At 35.6% G+C, this 18058-nt stretch overlaps 1 protein-coding gene across 2 annotated transcripts in view; it reads left to right on the forward strand.

The window, feature by feature from the left end:
• Positions 1-18058, forward strand: part of Tbc1d12 (TBC1 domain family member 12) — an 89531-nt gene that overhangs the window by 38292 nt on the left and 33181 nt on the right. For both annotated transcript variants that reach the window (XM_013143975.3, XM_003462412.5), the window contains exon 2: positions 1421-1541. In XM_013143975.3, the coding sequence (XP_012999429.2) occupies positions 1421-1541 (121 nt within the window). The remainder of the gene's footprint in view (positions 1-1420; positions 1542-18058) is intronic.

Raw genomic sequence — 18058 nt, forward strand, 5'->3', positions numbered from 1 at the left:
ACATAGAGATCTGATTTCAAGGTTTTGAGACATTATACAACATACATCTTTGCTGACAATTATGTGAGTCTGTGAATCACATATACTGTGAAGTTTTGTTTTGTTTTTGGCAATACGAGGGGTTGAACCCAAGGACTTCACACTGAGCTTTACACTAATTCAGCTCCTTATTTTTATTTATTTTATTTTAAAGATAGTAAAATTCAGCAAAATAAGACAGTATGAAGCCAACCAAAACAATGCAGCAGAATTGATACAGAACTTCAGAGAAAGATGCCAGGATAATAGTAATAGGCACCATAGTATATCTTATTACCTTCGCAATACTTATCCATTCAATCAAGTATAGCAAAATTAAACCAAAAACAGAACATTATAAAACCAATCAAAGCAGAATATTGAATAGAGCAAAATAATTAATCAGAATAAAACAGCACAGTGAAGGCAATATTGGCCTTCAAAGACAAGATAGAAGGGGCTGGGGATTTAGCTCAGCGGCATAAGCCCCTGCCTTGCAAGCAGGCAGTAGTGAGTTCGATCCCTGGTACTGATAAAAAGGAAAAAGACAAAAAAAAAAAAAAAAAAAAAAAGACAAGTTAGAAGGAAACTCCCCATTTTTGCTATATTGCATCCTGTCATCCTCCCAAGAGATGCTCAGACCGCTGGTCCCTACATAATCAACCAAACAGCACACCCATTTAGTTGCTTTATGTTCCTTAGTTGCTATCATCTCAGGCTGTCCTCATTACCATCCGGTGGCTTATGGGAGGGGAGTGGAGAGTATATATGGATGATGTTTGATTTGCAGCCAGTGCGCCTGTAGGCTCACAGGAAGTGCTATTGGCCTTTTCTCTTCCTAGAGGGCGGGCAGTTTATTTCTTGGTTGGTCCCTCAAGTCCCAGCATTTTATTTTTATTTTTAAATTTTAAGCACTGAGTTACCCAAGTGGAACCTGAACTTGTGATCCTCTTGCCTCAGCTGCCCTTTAGTGCTAGGATTCTAGGTGTGTGACACCATGCATGGATCTTCTTGTGGAACTATTAGACACAGAGTTACACCTGTGTCCCTCATTTGGTTGCTCTAGAAAACTGCATAATGCTTACAAACTAAAATTTCATTTTCCATATAGTCAAACAAGATATAAATGACTCATGAGTGCTGTGTGCATAACATGGGACAATGCATTGCTATGACCTGGAAAGCAGGAAGCTCACTATAAATAATGGTTACAGAAGACACTTTTCTCAACAACACTCTGCAATATAAAGAGTAATTTAGACATTTTTTTGCCATTGACTTACAATGAATTAGGTTACAGTACTACCAAAGGAGATTGCAATAAAGTATTTGAGACAAAAGTTACTATTTAGTAACTCATTGGTTATAAATAATACACTCATGTAACTTTTCTGTGTTCCAGAAACCTTTTTCCAAGGACAAAGGAACTTAAATCAGTTGTTCGTAGTGCCCCTGGTTGGAAATTATTTGGTAAAGTCCCTCCCAGAGAGAATCTTCAGAAAACTTCCAAAATAATTCAGCAGGTAAGTATTAATGTGGCTCTATAGTTTGTTGTGCCTTTTAATCATTCTTTTTTATAATTAACCATGTACATTTTCATACTTATTTTTCTACATACAGATTTTGGGTTTTACAATTATTTATAGCAGTTGTATTTTTAAAAATGTCACAATATTTTCTATTTATGGTTCTAAAAATTCTTTAAAGCAGTGGTGGCGAATCAGTGGTACGTGTGCCACAGAGGGCTGTTTGTTACTGAAAGCTCTAAAAGGTTTGCCAGCACCACCTTAAAGTAATAGAACATTGATATTTTTTTCCCAGTTATTCTTTGGATAGCTTTAAAAAAGTCAATCATTCTCACCACAAGTTCTAACTCCACTTGACAACTTCTGCTAAAGACACAGATTTTATACAGCAAACACTGAGATTATCTGATGGAATTCCTTCCATTGTTCTGTCTAAACTAAGGAATTTGCAAGTGAGAAAAATTGCCACACAATGTATTTGGAGTAATTTACAACTTATTTCTTCTAATACTCACATTAATACCCATGTTCTTGTGTTCTTAAGACTTTCAGGTCTTAAAGTGTGCTATTCAGTACTAAATTAGTGAGCCTGCAGAACAGTGAGACTGGATCAGTTTTAGAATTCAGAGAAACTGTTGCTTAGAAGGGGATATAAAATTAATTCTATTTTTCTCCTTTCCATACTTTACTAAATTAAACACAGAGCATCTATAAAAATCAGTGAAGGGGCTGGGGATTTAGTTCAGTGGCATAAGCACCTGCCTTGCAAGCAGGCGGTCGTGAGTTCAATCCCCAGTACTGATAAAAAGAAAAAAAAAAAAAATTCAGTGAAGGCAAAAATCATCTCAAAGTGGACAAAATATCTTTCTATAAGGATTTAATAGTGTTCTTTTTATTGGTCAAAAGAAAAACAACTTTCCCAAATCATACAGGACAATGGTTTTGGGATCTTTAAAAACATTGTTGGGCCTGGGATACAGCTCAATGATGCAGCCACCTGCTTGGCAAGCATGAAGTCCTGAGTTCCAGTCTCAGTACCTGTCCCCCCTCCATTGTAGTTAATTTTAGTTATAAGTAATTAAAATAATGAATGGTTCATTTAACTACCAGGACATAAAAATAAAGTGCTGTGATCGTCACACTGGGTGCCCAGGTATTCTGTTGTGCTATAGCTAAAGGACAGGACAACTATAAGGTTTAAATGTTTGGAGGCAAAGCCAGTGATATTCTACATTTGTTTGATATGGTATAGAAAATTAACCTGGAGACAAACACAGTTTCAGTATCAAGTATTAAGTGATTTGTATTTTTCTGAGGCATCATATTTGTGAATCTGCTCAGAGGCTGCTGTGATAAATTCTAGATACTATACAAAATTAGTATGGGACTGGAAATAATGGGGAGTGGTTTTATCTAATTTGATTTCAAGATGTGACAAATATTACAGCATAAAGGATGTGTACATGTCCAATTAATAATTTATTTTGATTATTTAAACATGAAATAAAATTTATTTCAACTTATGTATATTTTTTAATGCTTATTTTAGTGTTACATTAATTCTTAGTTCTTTGGACATACTACTTATTAAGCAAAATGGTCCATTTATTTATTTATTTTGGTTTAAGGGGTGATGTAAAAAAAATTATTGAGGCACTAAGAATGTCATTAACCAAGAAAGCTGGAGAATCTCTGCTATTGAGAACCCCTGCTATCTTAAATTTTAGCTGCTATAACTTTTGCCTGGTTTTTCCTGAAGGCCAAGTTTGCCCTCTAGAGGCCAAACAGAAGTCATGGTATTGAAGTTTTATACAAATGCTGTAGTTTTGACTTTTTGGCAATTTATCTTAAATATTCGTGTGCATACGTTTTTATACCTGTGTAAATTAACACATTTTGAATATTTTATTACTATAGGTCTCTAAATAATTTACTGATTGATAACTGTCTTCAACTGATAATTACTTTGCTTTTAATCTGCTATGTTCATTTTGGAAAATTGAGGCCTATATATGAAATTGAATGGTAGGCCTTCAATATATATGTGAAAATTTTGAGTGGCAGATACTGTCCATATGAGAAGATTAGAGCTGAGATGCAGTTACCATTATCTACATTCCCTTCTCCAACATTTTGAGATAATGATTACTCTTAGGCATGTATTTTTAAGTTTTCCAACTGTGTTTAGGTACAAAGTGTGTATTTTGCTGCTTTTTCCATAGTTCTGCTGTTGCCTAGAGGGCATGATGAATAGTCAAATCACTGTTCTCTGATCATTATCCTCCCTGAAAATATGCGTCAGTTCTTTTGTGTGATGTAACATGTTTTTGTGTATGTGGTACCAAGGATCAAACTCACGACTTTGCGCTTGCCAGGCAGACGCTTATGCCACTGAGCTAAATCCCCGGCCCAATACAACATGTTTTTGTCCCTCCCTTTTCTGCTTTCTCTTTCACGTTTGTGTGTGTTCTCTACTCTTTATTGTCTAACTTTGCTGTCCTCTTCCCTACAATTGTCATTGTCAAAGTGGGAATGATTTTCTATTATGGTAAATATACAACTTTGGGTCATTATTCCAACTTAAAAATACTTTTTTATGGTCTTGGAGTTTTGAATTTTGTAAAACATTATGAATGTAAGCCTATATTTGAAGCCATCACTGCCTTAACAGTGGTGTAGTGACATGGTGGTTGTAGGCCAAGCAACTGTGCAACCTGAGGCAGGAGGATTGCAAGTTCAAAGCCAGGCTGGACAACTTACTGAAACCTTGTCTCAAAACTATAAAAATAGGGGCTGGGGATTTAGCTCAGTGGCATAAGTACCTGCCTTGCAAGCAGGCGGTCGTGAGTTCGATCCCCGGTACCGATAAAAATGAAAAAGACAAAAAAAAAAAAAAAAAAAAAAAACCTATAAAAATAGCGCCAGACATTTAGCTCTGCAGTAGATTATTTGCCAAGCACAGCTTTAATCCAGAGTATCACAGAAAGCAAACAAATGATGTTTCTTGAGTGGTAATACAGTAAGATTTAAGGTAGTACTATTATTTCATTGAATAATAATTTTTAGAGCAGTTATTCAGAAAGAAGTTGCCATATATAGAGTACTGTTATTGTTATTGTTATTATTATTGGTACCGGAGATCAAATTCACAATCTTGCGCTTGTGCTTACAACACTGAGCTAAATCCCCAGCCCCTAGAGTACTACAATTGAGCCAGATTTTTTTTTTTTTTTAATGTACTAGGGACCTCGTGCTTGCCAGACAGAAGCTTGTGCCAGTGACCTAAACCCCCAGGGCCTGAATCAGATTTTTTTTTCAATCTACAGATGACCATAAGGTTACATACTAAGTAAATAGGAAAGTAAAGTTTGATTTAGAAACTTTTTTCTTTTGTTAATGACACAAATACCACAATTATACTCTTTATAAAATATAAAATGTTAGTATATATCTGTTAGTTACTTTTTCTTATTACTGAGACAAAATACCTGATTTCTAAAGTTAGGAAAGGAAAGGTTTACTTCTTACAGTTCTGGAGGTTTCACCGTACTCAGTTGGCTCCAAGGCAGGGTGGCATGGCAGGCCGCAGTTCGTGGCAGCTGCAAACTGCAAGGTAGAAACTGGCAAGAGAGAGAGAGACACATTCTTCCCACCATTACATCTTAGCCTGACTCTACCACTAGGCTGATGTAGCACACCACCAATCAGAGCACTAGACAATGAGCCAATCACAAATGTATAATTACATGGGGCTTGGGGACCACTGACATAAACCATGACAATATCTCATTTCACTTCTACATTTTTAGGCCTTTTTTTTTTTTGAACTGGGGATTAAATACATGACCTAGTACTTGCCAGGCAGGCACTTACGCTGCTGAGCTAAATCCCTGGTGCTTTTAGGCCTTTTAAAATTCATTTTTAAAAAATTTTTAGTGTTTGCATTTTTTAAAAATCAAAACAGGAAAAAAAGGATAGAAATGATACAGAATTTCAAAAAAGAAAAAAACGGTAGGGAATTAACACTAGTTAATATATTGCACATTGTTATCTCAGAACTAGCTCAGGTTACAAAATCTAGACACAAAAGTGATCAATCAAGCAGTGACAGCACAAACTTCTTTTTGATGAATTAAGATTAGTAATATAGTTATATAGTGTCCATATACACACACATAAATTTATATATGTTTACCAACATACATATAGTCTTTTCCTTTCTTCATTTTTCCTTTTCTGTATCTTAATCGTCCTGTCCTTTTGAGTACTTTCTTTCCCTTTCATTATTAAAATATCTGTTGTACATTTTGTATCTTGTTACTCTCTCAGTTTTTATTATTATTACTTATTTTTTACACCAGAGAGACAATGCGATATTTACAAATGTAAGTCTGATTTATTTCACTTATGAGTATAGTCTTAAGTTGCCTCCATTTACCTATAAAAGCTTCAAGATTATCCTTTTATAGCTGAGTAATAGTGCATTGTATAAAAACAGTACATCTTTTTCATCCATTTTGTGGTTGATAGGCATTTTGGCTGTTTCCAAGATTTAGCAATTACAAATTGTGCTGTTGTATACATGGGTGCACATATATTGCTGCAATATGACAATTTCAGTTTTTCTGGGAAAATACCCAGGAGGGGAATAGTTAGGTTGAGTGGGACTTCCAATCCTAGTTTTTTGAGGAATCACCATACTGATTTCCTCAGTGGCAGCACCCATCTACCCTCTACAGTCCTTGGTGCAACTATTGGAACAGCTGAAGGTTCAGTGCTCCCGCTGCAGCACCCGAATCTGAGTGGCAGCAACTTACCAAGCCATCTGCAATCCTGCCACTTCAACTCACTGGAAACACACTTGCACTGAGAATGAGAGTCAGCGAACCGAATGGAGAACTGAGCTGGCAGGGAACCTGCATTGACCTGTGGTGAGTGACAGGAATAAAACCATTCCACAGAGAAGGGGGCTCCAACAGATCACATTCTTGGACCAGGCAGGACTGGCAAGAACAAGGAGCAGCACTGACTTCAGTTAGTTGTTCCCTTCCCAAACAAGATTGGGGGAGTGAGCTTGGCCCGGATCATGCGACCTGAGACCCAATAGGTTATACAAAATCAATTCCCTATAACTTGAGAATAAAGAATGTGAATGAAGAAGCATGGGTACAAACAAAGGAATTACAAAGGCTATTCACAGAAATAATTAAGGAAAACTTCCCAAACATAGGAAAAGGAAATGATATTTAGATGTATGAGGCATACAGAACTGCAGCCACCTACAGCCAAAACAGAGCTATACCCAGGCATATTATAATTAAGTTCCCAGAAATTCAATACAAGAACAGAATATTAAAAGCTGTTAGAGACAAGAAACAGAACACCTATAAAGGAAGGACCATCAGAAACCCAGCAGACTTCTCAACACAAACCGTCAAGTCAAGAAGAGCCTGGAGTGAAATATTCCAAGCCTTGAAAGAAAATAACCTCCAGCCCAGATTGATATACCCTGAAAAGCTGTCTCTAGAAATTAATGGAGAAACAAGATGCTTCCAAGACAAAGAAGAACTTGAGAAATTCGCGACCACCAATCCAACTCCACAGAGGTCCAACACTCATTCATGCTAAGAACCTTAACAGAAAATTGGAATAGATGGTCTTTTCCTCAATATGATAAAGGCCATCTGTGACAAACCAACAGCGAGAATCAAATTAAGTGACCAAAAACAGAACTGTAATAAAATCAACATGGTACTGGAATAATAACAGATCTGAACATCAGTGGAATACATTAGAAGATACAAGCACACCTACCAACACACTCAACCACCTTATCTTTGATAAAGGGGCCAAACGTTCACTGGAAGAACGACAATCTTTTTAATAAATGGTGCTGGAAAAACTGGTTCTCCACATGCCGAAAACTAAAACTAGACCCATGCCTATCACCATGTACTAAACTAAAATCTAAATGCATCAAAGATCTGAATATTAAAGCAGAAACATTAAATCTGTTGGAAGACAAATTAGGTAAAAATCTTGATGACATAGGGGTAGGTAGAGAATTCATGAACAGGAATCAAACTGCACGGGAAATACTTTCCAGAATCAATAGGTGGCATCACTTCTTATTAAAAAGTTTCTGCATGTGAAAAGAAATCTCCAGCATAGTGTAAAGTAAACCCACAAACTGGGAAAATGTCTTAGTAAACTGTCCCTTAGATAAAGGACTTCTGTCTAAAACATATAAAAAATTTTTTAAAAAATCACACCCCCGAAATTCAAAGATCCAATCCAAAAATGGGCATCTGAGATGAATACACAGTTCTCAGATGAAGAAATACAAATGGCAAATTGTTCACCATCATTACTCATTAGAGAAATGCAAATTAAACAGATTCCATCTGTTTAATGAAATTCCATCTCACTCCTGAAAGAATGGCCAGGATCAAGAAAACTACTACTGGAGAGGCTGTGGGGAAAAGGGAATCCTCCTCTAAACTGTTGGTGGGAGTGTAGACTGGCGCAGCCAATGTGGAGGTCAGTCTGGAGATTCCTCAAAAAGCTGGTATTGGAAGTCCCATTTGTTCCAGCTATTCCACTTCTAGGCATATTCTCAAAAGAACTGAAAACATCATACTTCAGTGATATATATGTGCACCAGTGTTTATAGCAGCACAATTTGTAATATCTAGATCTTGGAAACAACTTAAGTGTCCATCAACTGAGGAATGGATAAAAAAGTTGTGGTATTTCTATACAAGGGAATACTACTCAATTGTAAAGAATGATCACATTTTTGTGTTTATAAATAAATGGACGCAACTTGAGACCATCCTCATAAGCAAAATAAATCAACACTGCATAGTCTTCCTAGTGTAACAAATGGTAAGAGTACATAAGAGTTTAAAGTAATCATGATTCCCCATTACATTGGTCTGAAGCCTTATAATGTCTGCATTTATTAGTTGGAATTGTTTCATCCTACTTTGTTTGATTTTATTATGTGTGACAGTATAAATGGCTATTATAAATAAAACAAGACATTAGAATAGCCAGTGCTGATTTAGTATCATCTTGCTCTGAAGTTCTACGATGCTCTTGTTTTTCTGTTTCCTTTAGTTCTATCATGTTATATCTTATTGGATACTGTTACGTGTGATAGTATAAACAAATTTTCTATGGAAAATGATATAGTAGCCATTGTTCGTTCTCTGCTATTTGGTTCTGAAAGCCATGTAATGCTTTCATTCTCTTGAATGGTTGTATACTGTTTATTATGTTTGATACTATCATATGTGAAGCTGTGCTCAGCTATTTCAAAGAAAGAGACACTATGGTAGTTACTGTTAATTATGGGTTGTCTTGTGGTAAAATGCTGTGTTACTTGCATTGTTCTGATCTGATCTGCTTTGTTATGTCCTCTTTTGTCTTAATCTCTTTAAAATAAAAAAATCAATTAAGATTAGTAAAAATAATTCGCTGAAAGATTCATCGGGGCATGGGAAGTACCTCAGGAGTACAGCACTTCTCTAGCACATGCAACACCCTGGATTTGTTCCACAGCAAAGAAAAAAACTCAGTGACAATACCTGAATCATATTGATCCATCTAAACATTACAAAAAGAGATCACCAAACAGTATATATTTCCTATGTGATGTAGTACCCCAAACCAAACAAATACCATGAATCTTATAGAAATGTGCTTTCTACCAAGGCAGTAAAAAGAAGATAACTAAATAAATTATATATTTTTAAATAAAGCAAATATAAGTTGGAGGACTCTGAACTATTAAAATGTTTTTACCTAAAACGCTAGAGTAGAAATGGACTTTTTTTTACATTAACTTATTCTACATTGTTTGACGTTTGTCTGAACAAAAAATACTTTATAAGAAAAATCATTCATAGCCATTACAGATAATTGACAAAGATCTTACCAAACAGGTGGATCATTACTGAGGCAAAAACTATGGACATGTTTTAAATAGGTAGAAAGAATTGAAAAAAGCAAGCCAGGGGAGTAAGTACAAGCAAAGATCATACATGAAAGCACTCTCACTGAAGTATAGAAAAATGATGAGAAACAGTGTTGGAAAGGTGTATGCTAAATTGCAGGACTAAAGCATTTAGTCTTCATCATGAACAAAACAGAACCTCTGAAAGTCTGGATAAAGCCAAGCTTTGATGAAAGTAGTCTTTCATTAAAAATTAACTGCAGAGACCAGACCAAGCATGGTGGCACACCTGTAGTCCCAGCAGTTTGGGAAGTTGAGGCAGCAGGATCACAAGTTAAAGCCCAGCCTCGGCAATTTAGTGAGCCCTGTCTCAAAATAAAAAATAAGAAAGGATAAGAATGTATATCAGAGAAAAGACCCTGGGTTCAATAACTAGTACCACAAAGAAACAAACTAAAACCTGATGTCCACATTTAATATCAAGTGCAATTAGAAATGAAGCAGTCAGAGTATCATTATATATCCGAGGAATGAGCTTTGTATAGAACTGTCACTCAAATGTTTTTCATGACAGAGGCTGTGTTCTAGCAATTCCCAATAGTGATTCTTGTAATAAACTGCTGGAAAAAAAGAGTGTAATAAGAGCTTTAAGACATGACATTGTCAGCCCATCTAAAAAATAACATAAATTTCTATATCCTGAGTAACTCAAGTATTTGTTGAATAAACTAAAGATGCCATTCTAATGTGATTACATGAGAAATAATAAAATGTTAAATATCAGTAATTTCAATTATGGTGTGATATCCTATGTACTAACTAGGATTTTTTTAATTATATATCACAGAAAATACAACTCAAGTTTAGGTGAATTTATCAGATTGTAGGGATGAATAGTCCATGTATTTAGCAAACTTTGGAATTTATTTCAAAAAGGTTCACAGTATCTGAGACTCAGTTTCTCTACTGCTTTCTCAATTCTGCCCTCCTTGATTTGAATACGTAATTAGAAAACTGAGCATTTAATTTTCATCTACATTCTTAAAACTTATATACACAAATTAAAAAAAAAAAAGTTTTCAGAGACGTATGGTAGACTCCTGCTTGGTAAACTAGGTAACTCACATCAGTTTTTATGCTGAACATAAACTCTGCAACCCTGGAAAAAGGAGACACAAACATGGTAAGCCTAATGATCACACAATTGTGGGTGGCAGTAATTTTGAACATCAGGTTAGGAAGTGGGAACCCAAAGAAAGTTTGGCTCTACTTTAGAAAGGGAAACTGAAATTTTTGAGACAAAGTTAAAAAAAAAAAATACATTGTTGAAAAGAACTTCGGAAACTGGCACAGGAATCATCTTGAGTCTTTGGCTAAGCACCCATCTACTGATTGTATAAAGCATTACAAAGTTTGGCAAAGGACTTCTGGAGAGATCTGAGCTGAACGGCGATGCAGTACTTCCTGCCTCCCCTCTCATTTGGACCTGGGCTCCAATTAGGGAACAGCCTTGTAGCTAAATCACCTAGGAAGGAAAGCAGGGAAGAAGACATCTCAATTTGAGACACTTATCTGCAGCTAAAAACGGAAAATAGACTATCAGACCAGAAATCTATCCCCTCTAGCCTCCCTTTATTTCATTTCTGCATATCATTATTCTGGTTTGGACTATGCTGGAAAGACAGTAATCTTATACAGACTGCAATTCAATGAATTTGTAAATGTCATACCTAACAAAGGCTTTAATACTCAGAAATTTTAGGTAATCTAAAATTTAGGGAAATGCTAAAACAACCACTTTACCCAGCCACTTCTGGGATGTAGGTAGTCAGCAGAAATTAATATCACTGTTGAAGTCGTATACCAGATGTACAGATGGACTAGTATTTGTTGTGGAGTCTACTGATGTTGAAAGAATGGAAGCAAATACAGTGCTTAAAATGGTAAGGGTTCTACCACAGAGCTAAATCCATAGTCCTGAACTTTATTTTTAGTTCAAGCTTAGAGTACTTGTTTTAGAGCTAATTTACCCAACAACTAAGAAACTGTCAATGAAACTACTTTCTTTTACACTGATTACTCTATGAATAGCATCCTATAATAACTTACTAGAAACTACAGAAGAATTATCAATGAATGTGAAGTTAAAGTATCAGAATCTGCTAATGAGATGAGCAGCTTTCTCCATGATGCCCTTCTGTCATGCCATCCTACCTTGAAGCCAGCTGACTATGGACTGAAATGTGAGCCAAAATAAAACTCTTCTCTAAATTACAAGTGTATTCTGTCATCAAAGAAAGTAACTAAGACATATTAGCATATCAATAGTTTCAAAAAAAGCATTTGACAAAATGTTGCTGACTCTCAGTTAACTAGGAACAGAAGGAAACTTAAAAACATTTACCAAAAAAATTCAGTTAATGTTACATTCCTAGTGAAAAACTAAATACTTCCTTAGAAACAAAGTAAAACTATCTCCTCACTGATTTTCAATATTCTCAAAGCCCTAGAGAACGAAAAAGGAAGGAAGTTAGAGACTGAGAAGAATAAATAAAACTCTCTGATCATCACTACATAATCATTAGGGAAAAGATCAAAAGGACCAACAAAAAAGAAAAAATACCTACGGAATTAACAAGCACAAGGTTACAAGGACACAAGGCTAACGTGCAAAAGTTGTTCACTCTACTATATACCAGTGAAACAATGGAATTCGAATTTTTTACTTTTTAAAAAAATTTTATTTAAAGAGAAAAAGAAAACAAAACAGAAAAAGGGTACAAATAATACAGAATTTCAAAATAAACAGTAAGAAATCACTAGCTAATAGATTACATATTGTCATCTTAGAAATAGTTGTTCAAGTTACAAAATTAAAGCATACAAACTAGACATTCAACAGTGAAACTGCAAACAGTTCTGTTCAATGATCCAACAAAAACTCAGTAATATGGTTATGTATCTTATACACTTAAATATACATGCAGTTATATCCTTTAGAGCACTTTCTTTTCCTCTCTTTTTTACAGTAACAATTACACATTTTGGGTTTTACTGCTCCCACAGTTCTTATTACTTTTTTTTTGAAGAGAATAAAACCAAATGTGACATATCAAAACAGAGTCAGTCAAATCAAAGGGATGGACATAATACATGATGTAAAAACAGAATACAATGGTTACCATAATGCCTCTTGCTATCTTAAAAAGAATTGCCTATATCATCAGTTATAATAAAATTGAACAAAAGTTTAGAACAAAACTAATAAAATCGAAAGATTGGAGACATTACAGGACTTCAAAAGAAGATAATAGTCAAACCAGAATGGGTATCATAGTGAATCTTATTGTCTTCAAAGTAATTACCTATGCCCTCAAACTTGATACTATCAAGCAAAACAGAATGGAGTAAAATCAGTCAAAACAAGATGGTGAGAGCAATACAGGGCTTCAAATCAACTTAATAGGAAATCAAAAAAGTTACTATAATATATCCTGCTATTATTTTTTCCCTTAATTAAAAAAATAAAAATACAAAATTAATTTAAAAAGGAGATTAAGATAAAAGAGGACATAACAGCACAGGTCAGAACATAACAATTTAAGCAACATAGTGTTTCACTATAAGATATTCCAACATAACAGTAGTTACCATAGTGTCTCTTACCTTGAAATATTTGAGTATAACTTCGTATACTATAGCATCTAACATATCGAGACAATGTAAAACCATTCAAGAGAATGACAGTATTACAGGGTATTCAGAACCGACTAACAGAAAATGAGTAGTGGTTTCTATATTATCTCCTTGTCTATAAAAGTTTTTGTTTGTACTATCACATATAATAAAATCCAGTAAGATACAACATGTTAAGACCGATGAAGACAGAAGAACAAAAGCTTAATGCGACTTCAAAACAAGATGGTATTAAATCAGCACTAGCTATTATGATGTTTTGTTTTCTTCAAAATAGCTGTTCATACCATCACAGACAATAAAATCAAACAACCCAGAATAAAACCATTCCAATTAATGAATGAAAATATTATAAGGCTTCAAAGCAGTATAATGGGGAATCATGATTACCACATAGTCTTATGTATTGTTATCATTTCTTACACTAGGGAAACTATTCGGTATTTATACAAGTGAGTTTGATTTATTTCACTTATGAGTATGGTATCAAGCTGCACCCATTTATTTATAAATATCTCAATGTGATCATTCTTTATAGCTGAGTAGTATTGTATAAAAATACCACAACTTTTTTATCCATTCCTCAGTTGATGGACACTTAGATTGTTTCCAAGATCTGGCTATTACAAATTGTGCTGCTATAAACATGGGTGCACATATATCACTGTGGTATGATGCTTTCAGTTCTTCTGGGAATATGCCTAGAAGTGGAATAGCTGAAACAAATGGGACTTCCAATCCCAGCTTTTTGAGAAATCTCCAGACTGACCTCCACAGTGGTTGTACCAGTCTGCACTCCCACCAACAGTTTAGAGGAGGATTCCCTTTTCCCCACAGCCTCTCCAGTAGTAGTTTTCTTGATCCTGGCCATTCTTTCAGGAGTGAGATGGAATCTCAGTGTGGTTTTAATTTGCATTTCTCTAATGAGTAATGATGATGAATATTTTTTCGTGTATTTATTTGCCATTTGTGTTTCTTCATCTGAGAACTGTGTATTCATCTCAGATGCCTTGCTAAGTCATTCCTGGAAGTAAATATTACTCTAGTACCAAAACTGGAATTTGAATTTCAAAACACATTACATTTATGTTAGCATCAAAAAATGAAATAGAGGAGCTGGGAAAATGGCAGATCAATACGCAAAAAAGTAAAAGCCTCTCAGAGAAACAGCACAAATGCTGGCATGTTGCACTCTGGAGAAGACCAGATGGAAGGAGATGGATCCTTTCAACTCATGAAGAAACTAAAGTGAAAAAAAAAAGAAAGAAAAGAAAAATTTGCGCAGAAGTCAGTAGCCAGATGCACTCTCACCAGAGCTGGTCTCACTGTGTGCGAAACACCACTGGAATCTGAAGAAGCACAGTCACACTGAAGTTGTAGATAAGCAAGCCTGAGGGCCTCGGCGAGGACGTGGTCATGGAAGGCAGCTGCGAACCTGAGAACTGTACTGGCTTGTGGTGAGTGTGGGGGACTCAGTCCTCCCATGGGCGTGGGCAATTGGCCGGGCACCATTTTGTGGTCAAGCAGGATAAGCCTAGAACTAGAACTGCAGCCAGCTTCATTCAGCCACTCCTAGTGCAGAGCAGATTGGTGAGAATTGCTTGCACTGAGTCCCGCCCCTGTGTGAGATCCAATAACCAAGGCCACAGTCTCCCAAAAGCTCAGGCAAACCAGCCCCAACCGCTTGGGACACACTAACATGGTGAAGACTCCCCAGTGGTTGACTAACTCAGAAGGGTGGAACCACCCTGCCCCACCCCTGTTTGTACTCCAGTGGTCATCAGCAGACTGGGGAGGGCAGCAATCCTAGCCAGCATGCTCCAGAGTAATTATAACCAATACAGAAGTGCCAGGGACCTCACTATCCACTTGTTTGGAAGAAACCAGAAACATGACAAGAGGAAGAAACAGAAGGCAGCCTTCTGCCTCCAACCCAAACAATACTGGCCCAGGAGAGGTTCACACAGAAGAGATCAGGAGTTGTACACCTGCAGTTTCTGAAGAAACAGCACCTGACATAAAGAAATATATTCGTGAATTTATAAAAGAACTTAAAACAGAATACTAATACAAGTAAAGGAAGATATAAGAAAAATAATAAAAGAAATGCTAAGCACCTCTCAAGGAGGTGGAAGAATGCAGGAGCAGAAAAAGGAGGGAAACCTTCAATGAAGAATATAAAACAAATATAGAATACATGAAACAGACTCAAAGAGATTACCAGGAAATTTAAAACTCCACTGAAAGCTTCAAAACTGCTTGAAAGAAACCAAAGATAGACTATCAAACCTTGAAGACAAGTTTGCAACTTGTTATCATGAAAGGAAAGATCTCTTCAACAAAGATCCAGGAAGTAACAATACAAAGGCTAGAAGATGAAAAGAGGATCTATAACTTAAGAATAAAAAATGTGAGTGAAGAAGCAGGGGTAAACACAAATGAAATAGAAAGGCTGTTTACAGAAATAATTAAAACTTCTCAAGCATAGGTAAAGGAAATGATAGATATATGAGGTATACAGAACTCCAGCCAGCTATAACCAAAATAGATCTATACCCAATCATAACAAGATTCCAGAAATTCAACACAAGAACAGAATACTAATGCTGTCAGAGAAAAGAAACAGATCACCTATAAAGAAAAACCCATCAGAATCATGAAAGACTTCTCGACATAAACCATCAAATGAAGAAGAGCTTGAAGTATTCCAAGCCCTAAAAAATAAATAACCTCTAACCCAGATTGATGTACCCTGAAAAAATTTTTCTCAAATTTAATGGAGAAACAAGATGCTTTTATGACAAAGAGGAACAGGGGGAGCTCGTGACCACCAACTCAACCATATAAAAAATACTGAAGGACATTCTAGAGACAAAAAAAGATCATGGTTTCAGGAACAGTGGCAGGAGGGGCTCACTAAACAGGGCAGAGATTGGAATGAAGTGGAAAAGTAGAAAACCGACGACAGAAAAATAGCATGCAGAGATGTGGCAGAGAAGGTTGGCCATAATCACCACCATAGATGCCTCGTACACTAATAAAAACAGAGTGGGTCAGGAAATAGGGCCCATCAAGATGCTCTATATAAGAAATATAATTAACCTGAAAGAGGATTTTGTGCTGAAAGTGAAAGATGAAAAAAAATGCTCTATGTGACAAGGAACCAGAAAAAAGTGGGGGTAGCTCACCAGCTGTAGATTGCTTGGGAAGACATAACACTTTTATACAATGGAGAACTTCTCAACTATAAGGTAAACCTTGAGGCTCTTGTAGGTAAATGGATACAACTTGAGATCATGTTCAGGGTAAAAAGGTCCAGAACTTCTTAGGTAAATAGGGAATTGCCTTCTTAATCTACAAACCAAAGGAGTTAGTGGGATACAAAATGTACAATGTACCCTGGGAAACTGAAAGGGGAGGGTTTGTCTAAATAGGGAAGGCAGCAGACATTGGTAATCTTGTATCATGATTTGAAACCCGACATTAGTCTCATTGCCCTGTTTTGTTTGGTTATATTCTGTTCCAGTTTGTCTGCTTGTACTAGATTTGAGGGCATAGATAGCTACTCCGTAGATAGCAGGATATACTATGGTAACCATTTTAAATTTCCTATTAACTTAATCTGAAGCCCTGTATTGCTTTCACTGCCTTGCTTTGACTGATTTTATTTGAATCTGACTTGTTCAATCGCTGTCTTGTCTTGAATGATTTTATTAGACTCTTATGTTTGATAGTATCAAGTCTGAGGGTATAGACAACTACTCTGAAGCAAAAGATTCACTATGATACCCATTCTAGTTTGACTGTTATTTTCTTTTGAAGTTCTGTGATATCTCCAATGTTTGTTTTTATTGATTTTGCTCTGTACTACTATGTTCAGTTTTATTATGCCTGATGATATGGGCAGTTCTATTGACAATAGAAGGGGACATTGTGGTAACCATTGTAGATCACCTTGTATTTTGGTTTTAAGTCATGTACTATGTCCATCCTTTTGTTTTCACTGACCCCATTTTGTTTTCTCTCATTTGGTTTTATTATCTCCAAAGTTAAAAAAAATTTAAAAAATAAAATAGTGATAAATTTTCACTAAATGTCAGTGAATAAGAAAAACAAGCATATAAAGTATTTAAGCAAAAATTTGATTTAAAATGCCATATATATATACATACATATATATATATAAAACACACATGCATATTGTGTGTTTGTGTGTGTGACTGAGGATTGAATCAACTTTTTTTTAAAAATGATTTTATTGGAACATTTCAGATGCTTATAATGATGACATTCATCAGAGAATTTGTGCCTGTACATATTATCTTGGGTTTCTTGCTTTTCCCATTCCTCTCCCCTCCATCCAACCCTTCTTCCCCTCCTTATTTACAAGCCTTTGTTTCCCTTTTTTCTATTCTTTTTCCTTTTCACTTCCTCCTTTCCAATCCATAGTCCTCCTTCCCATTTTAAAATTTTCTTCCCACTTCACAATATCTACTATTTATACTTTCAGTTTCTCAAATAGCAAAATCATGTGATATTTGAAAATGTGTGTTTTATTTATTTCACTTAAGAGTATGGCTTCAAGGTGCATTCATTTACCTGGAAATGCTTATTTACTTCAAGTTTATCCTTCCTGGCAGAGTAGTACTCCACTGTATAAAGAAATTCTCACCTCTTTATCCATTCATTAGCTGTTGGGCATTTGGACCATTTCCAAGATTTAGCTATTTGAATGTCCTGCAGTACTTTCATTCCTATGAATGGTGTTATACTATTCTGTTATGTTTGATATTATTGTGTGTGAAGGTATGCTCAAGTAATTCAAAGAAAGAGATGTTACGGTAGCTACTGTTAATAT

Source organism: Cavia porcellus, unplaced genomic scaffold (genome assembly GCF_034190915.1).
Source record: "Cavia porcellus strain 051 isolate PalLab524CR breed Dunkin Hartley unplaced genomic scaffold, mCavPor4.1 scaffold_28, whole genome shotgun sequence".
NCBI classification, from domain to species: Eukaryota; Metazoa; Chordata; class Mammalia; order Rodentia; family Caviidae; genus Cavia; species Cavia porcellus.